This window comes from Saccoglossus kowalevskii, chromosome 5 (genome assembly GCF_978046115.1).
Source record: "Saccoglossus kowalevskii chromosome 5, keSacKowa6.1, whole genome shotgun sequence".
NCBI lineage: Eukaryota > Metazoa > Hemichordata > Enteropneusta > Harrimaniidae > Saccoglossus > Saccoglossus kowalevskii.
This window is the reverse complement of record NC_140645.1, coordinates 20258145-20268801: the sequence shown is the minus strand read 5'-3', so window position 1 is coordinate 20268801 and position 10657 is coordinate 20258145. Positions and strand designations below refer to the sequence as shown.

Here is a 10657-nt window from a genome sequence, read left to right as displayed (position 1 = left end):
TGTCTTTGTGGAATGTTATTGCAAGACTATTAAAACCCATAAATATAAACTGACGTTGACAATATGATAGTGGTTTTCCTAATATAGTGACGATTAATCAATTGTATTATGGTGTGTAAAACTTTCATGTGATTGGTTGTTTGTTTGAAGGCAAGCCCTTAAAGTCTCTTATACTGTATTGTAATTGGCTAATGGTTGACAAGTAATAAAAAGTGATTTTAAGCTGTCTCGGAAAGAAAGCGAGAGACAAGCAAAGAATCGAATGGACATGAACTGAGCTTGTGTGTGTTTTTGTGAGTCTAGCGTGGAGAACAATCGAATCCCCGTTACCTAAGTAAAAGGTTTAGAAACATCAAAAATACCTATCACAGTGCCATGAAAACAATCAAAGCTATGAAACCAAAATATGTGCAATATCTTTCCAAACATGCCTGACGGGTAAATATTCACAAAAGACTGGAAATTGTATCAGTTGAACCTCCCCCAAGTGAAATAGTGTACCCTGACACGTAAACGTGATACTATTTTCAGACTATTGTTTCAATTAAAGTAGCAAGTATGAAAAAAAATATGAAATTCTCTTAAAACTTCTTTAGATACTTATCAATAATTTACTGTTCACTGGACATCAAAACATTGGCCATGCAAGATGTCACGGCTATTCAAATATCAATGCAGTAACTCAACTTTTCATCTATCAATTAGTGTATAAATTTGTATGTCACAACACAGCACAACACAGCACAGCACAGCACAGCACAGCACAGCACAGCACAGCACAGCACAGCACAGCACAACACAGCACAACACAGCACAACACAGCACAGCACAGCACAGCACAGCACAACACAGCACAACACAGCACAACACAGCACAGCACAGCACAGCACAGCACAGCACAGCACAGCACAACACAGCACAGCACAGCACAGCACAGCACAGCACAGCACAGCACAGCACAGCACAGCACAGCACAGCACAGCACAGCACAGCACAGCACAGCACAGCACAGCACAGCACAGCACAGCACAGCACAGTACAGCACAGCACAGCACAACACAGCACAGCACAACACAGCACAGCACAGCACAGCACAGCACAATTGCACTTAGTGCTGCGGTCGTAACCCCAATGAACAGGGTAACATGTTCAAATCGTGGCAGTTTTTTTATTCAATCTCCGGTGAATAATGGCGTCATGATTCCCGCGATGTGCGAAATCATGTGTTGATGCCATGGACAGGATTCTTATGTATTTCTCCACAGACTCATTTCTTTAGATTTACAATAAAGTCATTAATGTATTTTTCGAATTCTAATGATTGTCATCATAGATTTTATTTTTCTGGCGATGACATGTCTCTAACGTTGTAGAGAGGATAGAAAAACAAACCCTTCAGTATCTAATTTACAGTACTAAATCTATTTTATTAGATTTTATTATGAATGACGTCAAATTTATGAATATTACTGTAAATAATATTTTTAGTGTTTCTCGTACTATTGCGGGAAAGTGGGGACTCTCCACTTTGTCGATTTGTCGTCATTTTTACTAAACGTGTTACTAAACGTGTTATACTAACTGGTATACCACCGTTTCTAATGAAATGAGACACATATTCTTCTATATTTAGTTTGAATCTGATTCAATGCTGTATTTAGTTTGAATCTGATTCAATGCTGTATTTGGTTTGAATCTGATTCAATGCTGTATTTGGTTTGAATCTGATTCAATGCTGTATTTAGTTTGAATCTGATTCAATGCTGTATTTGGTTTGAATCTGATTCAATGCTGTATTTGGTTTGAATCTGATTCAATGCTGTATTTGGTTTGAATCTGATTCAATGCTGTATTTAGTTTGGATCTGATTCAATGCTGTATTTAGTTTGAATCTGATTCAATGCTGTATTTGGTTTGAATCTGATTCAATGCTGTATTTGGTTTGAATCTGATTCAATGCTGTATTTGGTTTGAATCTGATTCAATGCTGTATTTGGTTTGAATTTGATGCAATGCTGTATTTGGTTTGAATCTGATTCAATGCTGTATTTGGTTTGAATTTGATTCAATGCTGTATTTGTTTCTAATCTGATTCAATGCTGTATTTGGTTTGAATGTGCATTTGTTCGTGATTTAGTAATGCAGCAAGAACCTTGTTACTATACTGCTTTGTGACTGTCACTTTGCTAGTATTTTGTCTACACAATACAGGCAATGCATTTTAATAATTTAGAGCGACGAACCAGGCTTAATGGGCTTCAAAATAGTATTGCGTTCATCAGTGACTGCGTCTTTATTTAGTATAGGGCACACCCACACAGGGTTCGGGCGACCGAAAATACAATTTCACGACATTTCCCTGGCATATCGAAGCACGAACAACACAATGTACATTGTATTACTGCAGCGAAACGTGTCGCGATGGTTACCATAGTATGCAAGAAATACAGAAAAGCAATTCGGCATTTTGATTCACAGAAAATATCCCACGTGTTAACGCGATCAGGAAAACTATCACTTCGATTTTGTTTTCATTTTAAATTATATATATCATATATAAGAATCATACTTTTCAAGTTTGTTAAAATCACTTTTCTGTGAATATATGTATTAAAGTCTAGACGCATCGTTGATGAGATTTTTAGCCCGTTCATACTGGGCACCATCGGCTGTGTGAGTGACCCCAAATGTCAATGACAAGGGAGTTATTAAATATTCACATTTATTTTTGCCAAACATTAACCAGGAAATCAATTTACCCCCTCAAGCAATATAACAAGGTTAAATTGAGGTAAAAATATCAGCGATATTCACAAGCTCATTACGTTTAAATGTATTTTTTAGTCATAAGAGTAATTGGTTTCTTTTTTGGTGAAAAACACCGAAAACTTCATTACAAAACACGACATGACAACAGTATTTTTTCATTTTTCATAAAACATATTGAAGATGAATAGTAATTATCAAAACGTTTAAGATAAAATTTATAGAATACATGCTGCATTTGTGCATCATCTGAAAGATAATTGCATGGAGATTGAACAATCATAAAAAAAGCAATCTAACAAACAATACTGTCCGCTAATAGACTGTACCAATATTCAATGACGAGTATTGTTAATATCTTGCTGGTTAATGATGTGATTTTGGGGAAATCGTCGTGTTGTCGTGATTTGTTTTAATGAACATTATATGGTCAGCAATGTGTATATAAGGGCAGTGGAAAGCAAGAGAAAACACCGCCGTCCATCGAGGACGATTCAAGATGATTTCCGGCATGGTGACATTTCCGATATCGTTGGTGGTATTATTATTGGTGTCGGCATGCGAAGCTATACCCGCAATCAAGGTAGGAAATTTTAGAAAACTGAGAATGAGTTGTTCTCCAAAAGTGTCCTTTTATACTTGTGGTTTTGCGAATCGTTTTCTCGTTATAGTAAGACATCCTATTCGTTGATATGCATGCCATGTGTATCTATATATCAAATATCGTCTATGATTTTCAACGCCTTTCAGGGCATTTTCTGAAGCGATATTCGTGGGCAAATCGCCGTTACACGATCGTTTTAATCTCTTCTGCGGCAGAACAACATTGCGAACGTCTCTAAACAACTACGCGTGGGCTTTTCCCACCGTGTGGTATAAATATATAAGATTTCAACTAGAATAAAAAAATATCCAATGAAAAACACCCACAAAAATCGAAAAAAAAAACTCATTCTAACTGATACTAGTGGTCACCGGTAAAGTTGTTGTTTAGGCGAATCATATATACATTATACGGAATTTGATACGTCTTGTCAGCTAACAAACTATTTCCCCAGACTGGTTGATCTGACTCTAAGTGGCAGGATTGCCTAGTCAATCAGGCACAATCGCGTAAGTCTGGAATACAGTAAATGTGGCAAAATACCTACCTATCAGCATTTGCAACAACAAATTAGGAGAGAAGTCACATTTATTGTCGGAAACCACCACCTTGGACTAAAGTATTTTTTAAATAATTATATGATAAAACCTGATGATTCTTCTGGGCTGAACAGTCTGATCTGAGATAAAATAGTCCGAGCACTAGGATTATATATTTGACAAACCTACCGTTCAACCATCTATAATATGAATTTTGGGGGTCGTTTAGGTCGTTCAATTATGAACGAATTGGGTACTAAGAATGTGAGAACATGTCCCTATTTTTAACTAGAGAAATAAAAATGACGGGTCGCTATGAACAAAACGATCAACACTATTCACTGTGTAGCCTAAATGACATATTGTAGTTACGGCAACTTACCTATCTCATCATCTTGTTTTCTTCTTTGTACAGAACAAATGTTTTCTATGTTTCGTTTTTGACATCACGTGATAGATATATGTCCTAATAAACTTTAATAAAATAGAGAGATATAAAAATCGGGAACATTTATGAGAACAAATATTTGACTTAAAGTAAGACTTGGTTTTGCCGCGAGTCAGAAACAGCATCTGCGCATACAGTAAATATAAAGTCTCTAATTGAACGTTATGTGTGGTTGAGTGAAACTACGTAGATTTTAACTACAAATATAAAATAATGACGAGATGTATTATAGATCTATATCCGTTACCGTGAACGAGTAATACTATGCGTGAAACCATTATTTATAGTTCACGATAAATCATACCATCCCATTTTTATCGAAACTTACTATCTAAACAATGTTCGACGATGCCTGAGAGTTACCATTTCTCTCTGCAAATGCCCTTTGCAATGATTTCTAAAGGAAATACCAATGTATGGGAGGATACAACTAGACTCAATATTCGATTAAATTTATCACCAAGTCCAATAACCGTTGTCGACACTGCTGTAATAGTGATTACATCTACCACACGCTTAGAAAAATGTAGCAATTTTCATATCTGTATCTACATATCGCCTGGGTGTATTATTTACCGAACTCATCAGAATCATAGCGTGAGTCTGATTAACAACAATTTCCATCAAATCCTCGTGTAGATAAATAATTGTCAACCAACTTAATATGAATGCAAGAGTAAATATGTTATATCTTGCATTTCAAATGTCTAACCATGTCTATGTCATTCATGTGATGCGGTGTTAAGAAACTCTTGTTACACGTGGGTGAAAAAACTATAATCATCTGGCGATAAACAAGGATTGCAGTGTTATAGGTGCTCCCACCCAAGTGCTTTTTTTTATCGCAAGTCCAGCAAAAATATTGATATATGTAACGCTATCTACTTATTGTAACATATCTTGGGCATACAATTCTATTTATTGAATTTGCGAGTGGTGATTGATGCAACGTCGTGATTGTATACAGATTTTCATTCAGACGTCTCGACTAGTTGAGTATGATCGCCGAACGATAACTCTGATTAATTATGTGTTACTGACGTCATTGAAATAACACCCACGTGGACGAGCGCCCCAATACTATCGGCGCAAGCCAGCCGTTGGCTTTCCCTTGCAAACACCAACCAACAAAATACAACGCACTGACTGAGCGTCGGTTTTGCTCTTAACAACCGACTTCAACGGTATTTAATGTCTAATACTACTGGTCGGTCACAGTAGCTGCCTGGGAAAGATGGAAATACAGTTTACGGTGACGTACATCGATACAAACATGCATGAATTGTCCCATCAAATGTTATGTTGAACATGAATACCAATACTGAGTATAGCGTATACTTGCACATGATGGGGGGTTATAAAGAAACAAAAAAAAAAATATGTGGGGTGTTTTACTTTGAACCTTTTGGGTGTACCCTGTTGACGTAATGTTGGTAGACATATACCCGTATTATGTACCCGATGAAGTGCAGGAGAATATGATGAATACTACACACATTGTTCTCTATTTACTTTACAGTCGGATGTGAATCAAAATGAAAGACACAATATTGCAAAAAGATCAACTTATGGTAAGACTCGGCAATTACAATCGGTAGATTTGTTTTAGTCTCGCATACCAATAACTATTCAATAAAATAATTCATTTCATTAATTATTCCATTCACGAATATGTATTTCGACACAGATTCAACGTCACGTATAAAGATGAATTCAAACACACAATGCAGAATACACAACACAACACAATACAACACAACACAACACAGCACATGGTTGACGTTGATGTGTTTATTTTTATAGCTGATTATTATGAAGCGGTAATCCCTGACATACTGATTGATGATTGGACCGGAAGTGTATACAAAGTCAAATTCACACTAGATGCGCAGAGCATTTTATACAAGGTTAAAATGAAGCGCAACAGAGGTAAGTACTTGTCAGTTTTCCTGAATTGATTTTTTTTAGCAATATAATATTGTATGTGGTGTTGGTAAACAACCTTGTATACATACGTATATTTATGTTGGTAGATCTGATCCGACCTGGTGCTGAAATTCTTCGCAAGCAAGCCACCCAAGACACCACAGAGTATCTGCCTTATAACAACCATATGCATTTCACGGGCACCGTGGAAAAGAAGGATACCAATGGCACGCTTATTGCCACCGGACAAGCCGCATTCCTTCAAAAGAACGGCTTTGTGAGTTGTTTTCGGACTTCATTCGTTGTTAGTAATACGTTGATTCAATGTCAAATGCAACAAAAACAGCCACGAAGTGTTATAAAAAGCAAACAAACACCTGTTGGCTTTAATAGAGCCGGTTTATCGACAGTCAGTCTCCAATGATGCAATGAGCTTAATTTTTCAGTCTAATAAACTAAACGGTGTAAAATAAACATATAATTCATATAATTTATTTTATTATTTATTTTATTGTAGTACGGCTCTATGTTTGTTGATGGTGAGGAAATAAAAGTGGAACCAACAATTCGAAGTAACACAAGTACCCTTAACGACGAGCATATCGTGTTTCCCGCTGTTGAAGTTGAAGATGACCTTTCACACGACATGGTGGCCATAGAAGGTAATGTTCCTGTTCCAAATAACATTTTATTCTGTTTTTTTTTCTAATGGTCCAGGAACTGCTTCACTGTCGAAAGAAGAACCTATATGATACTAAAACAAAACTAAATATATAACATTCACTAAAATTACGTTCTGTACATATAATAAAACGACCACATCACATACTAGACAGAACAAACCACTCTATAAAATACACACAAACAGAAATAAAGCAATCAGCCTTTGCCAATAATCGACACAGTATTCCAGTATAGTTTTTGCACTTTACGTTGTATAGCTTGTGAAGATGTGACGCACTTCTTTAAATTGACATAGAAAAATAATGACCTACCCCCGGGTAATATCTGTTTTTGCAGCTGTGGATACCGTGAGCCAAGCACGAAAGAAGAGAACCCCACCCGATACACAGTATGTTGAACTACTGGCAACCATCGATTATGACGTATGGTCTGAATTTGGAGATGCTGCCATTGACCATGTCCTGATGCGAATTAATATGGTAATCTTACACTCCAAATGTGGAAAAACGTTGATTTTTGTAACAATCGTAACAATAATACATTATTATTGTTTTTTGCATCTAATATATGTCTTAAATAAATTTGAATCGCATTTCTCTTACAGGCACAGGCATTGTTCCAACATTCTAGCTTAGTGTCAAATGGTTTCAATATATATTTTATTGTGGTGAAAATTGTTACCATAGAGAATAACCAAATAATGGTGAGTATAAACACTGTTTTTTGGGGAATTAATATTTCCGAAACGGGGCGAGAATATTATATTGCTTTCATTACCTATAATGAGTCGTGTTCATTTCTGTACTTTTACTAAATAGACCCAAGCTGGTGTATCGACATGGGATGATATATTGGACTTGTTTTCATTTTTTGTATTTGATTGGGAATCGACTTATTCAGACTACAGCTACGACATCGCTATGGTGATTGGAGGGTGAGTGTCTTCGTTTTTGCTTGCCTCCATTTTCTTAGTTCATAATTCCTCGTACTTTTACTCTTTCCACATCAATTAGTCAATCGGTTTTCCTTTTTAAACTTACGTCGCTCAATATATATTTACGTTATATATTTAATATATATTTAAGATATATTTGAAATTTACAAAATACACTCGAGGAAGAAATCAGTTTGTTGAAATCCATTTGATATTCAATAGATGTAACTGGCCGTTGAGATCTCGTTCAGCGCGAGAGAGACGCGATATTTGCATCTGAGTACTGTTGTCACTCGTCACTGTGCCCTCTGTTCTCTGATCTGCATGATATTTGGTAATGCGACACAGGAGATAAAGTCTCCGTGGCTTTCCCATTCGCGAGATTTAGGAGGTCATTTGCATATATAAGGTTATTATTTTTCTGCTTATTCATGTTCAATTTTCAACTTTGTTCAGGAGCTCAATCACAAACTCGGGAGATGACAATGCTGTATCCTCATACAAGGCATGTAGTCCAGACAGTCACGTGATTGCCATCAGATACCAAGACAACGATCACATGACAAGACTTCTCGCTCGCCAATTTGCACTTGGGTAAGTAATATCTAAATTTTATCATCGGTTCGAATAATATTACGCCAAGGTTGTAAGTTAAGAACATATCAACTTGATTGCATGTCTTGTATTCGGACATCCAACTCTCGCTGCAGTGTTGTACATGTAAGATATGTGAAAGCGTCATAAAGCTTCCAGGCTAATTTGCGTAGAGGATCTTTGTTCATGTGCACCGAGGAATGTTAATTTACTCTCTGAGATTAAGAAATATTGATATATTTAGGCTAGCAATTTGAAAAGACGTCTCAAATATATGGGCGTGTTAGCTTAAATCTGAAACTACCAGAAATATCCAGTTTAATATAATTACTAATAACAGTAGTAAGATGGCCGTATTACATGATATTTTGCCATGACGTCAAAAGTTCAAAATGCTGCCATGGACCAATCAGATTAGCGGGATTTGTATTGCATATTATGGAGCTGCAGAAAATAATTCAGTGTAATATACATGAGATAATATGGTTGGCGCCAGACGCTTGTTTGTTGCCGTTGTAATACTGTTTACGAGTCTTGCATTTCTACAAAAGGCTTGTACATTTCCGTTACAGATGATGATAATACAATGCACACGTTTTTCAACACTGATTATTATTCTCCGTTTGTCATTCTGTATTTTTTTTAGACTCGGGATGGGTTATGATAACTCAAGCTGTGTTGACCCAGGTATTTTGTCGGACGTCAACAAACTTCATTTCTCTGAATGTAATCGTGATGCGGCGTCGGCGTACCTGTCGTAAGTACATGTAGTACCATAATGGGTTTTCGTTTTAATCATGCAGTATAAACCACCAATTTAAATTGATTTAATGCATACAGCGGAGATTCAAAAGCTGCAATCTTCCTTCGGACTAAACCAAATACAAGTCACACAAAATAACCCCAGAACACCCTGCTTATAAAGTTCGCCCTCTATTGACGTAAGTACATTGGTAAGGGCACATTATCGAGAATGAAGTAAAATCGTCATCGATGGACGAATACAAATCAAAAATTGATCTATGCCTCGACTGTTTTTTGTTATCATTTATTTACGTCATAAAATCGCTTCACCGCAAGAGGGCGCGATACGAAATGTATGTGTATTTCAGGAAATTGTAGTGTCAGATGTTTGTTAGCCGCAGACCATACAGTGAATCCAAATCACAGTGCATTATGGGATAGTGTTGACGGAATCATCTCCGCCAATCACAGAACGCTTCTCCTAGTTAAACCTGATAACACTTTCTCACAATGCAATATAATTTCGAATCGCGGTATGGTCAATGTTGCCGATTTCGCTACAAGTCGTATCATCACAATTGTATTCATAGGTCCATTGATGGAAGCTGCTTCGAGAATAACCCCGATCCTGCCAGTTTCATAAACAACCTACCTCTGGCAACAGAGCTGGACAAGCTTAACTACGATTGCTACGTCGAATACGCAGATCACGCCACGCATTTTAGTGAAGAGGCATGCCCATGGCATCGCACATACGACACGGTAAGATCAGGCATTTTTAATAAAAATAGTTGTTTAAAAATGTATGTGCCGTTGACCATGGCTAGTATACAAGTACATGAAAATTAACAATAATCGTGATTATGTTACACTGTTTGAAATGTAATTTAGGGCTTTGCAGGCGATAAATAAACAATTAAATTATCAATTCTTTAGTTTACCTGCCAGCTTTGGTGCCTGAAAAGAAACCGAATCCACTTAGGAACCGTGTGTGAGAATACGGGACGACTGCCAAGTTATTCTGCGCCTACATGCGGCAATAATCAGGTGGGTGTAAACCTCGTCTATTGCAGATCGGTTTACCGTGGCAATATAATGTGTTCATTAGCGTGAAAAGTGGTATCAAGATGGGCGTGTAGTGAACATGGCCAGCCATTTATATGACCCTGGCCAGTCATATAGAATGTACACATATAAACTAGACAATGTTGTTTTATTGATAGCTGTATCGTGGATTTCATAGTTATCCTGCAAATAAACTCTTATTTTAATCATACATATCATCGTTTACGTTCGTAGCTATGCGATTCACAACAGTCGTGTTACTGTCCATCTGGGGAAGATTGCACTAACAGCGGTGATGGTACGTGATATCTTCTTCATTCATATATAACTCGATTTAATGGCGTGTGGTTTCG

At 36.8% G+C, this 10657-nt stretch overlaps 1 protein-coding gene across 1 annotated transcript in view; it reads left to right on the top strand.

Moving 5' to 3' along the window:
- Positions 1-3244: 3244 nt before the first annotated feature.
- The window catches only part of LOC102803169 (uncharacterized), a 31638-nt gene continuing 24225 nt past the window's right edge, over positions 3245-10657 (top strand). The window contains exons 1-13 of the mRNA XM_085499211.1: positions 3245-3349; positions 5877-5928; positions 6161-6286; positions 6391-6560; positions 6801-6945; positions 7304-7446; positions 7572-7670; positions 7786-7901; positions 8358-8495; positions 9142-9252; positions 9830-10001; positions 10176-10286; positions 10539-10602. Of these exons, the coding sequence (XP_085355337.1) occupies positions 3266-3349; positions 5877-5928; positions 6161-6286; positions 6391-6560; positions 6801-6945; positions 7304-7446; positions 7572-7670; positions 7786-7901; positions 8358-8495; positions 9142-9252; positions 9830-10001; positions 10176-10286; positions 10539-10602 (1531 nt within the window). The 5' untranslated portion in view covers positions 3245-3265. The remainder of the gene's footprint in view (positions 3350-5876; positions 5929-6160; positions 6287-6390; positions 6561-6800; positions 6946-7303; positions 7447-7571; positions 7671-7785; positions 7902-8357; positions 8496-9141; positions 9253-9829; positions 10002-10175; positions 10287-10538; positions 10603-10657) is intronic.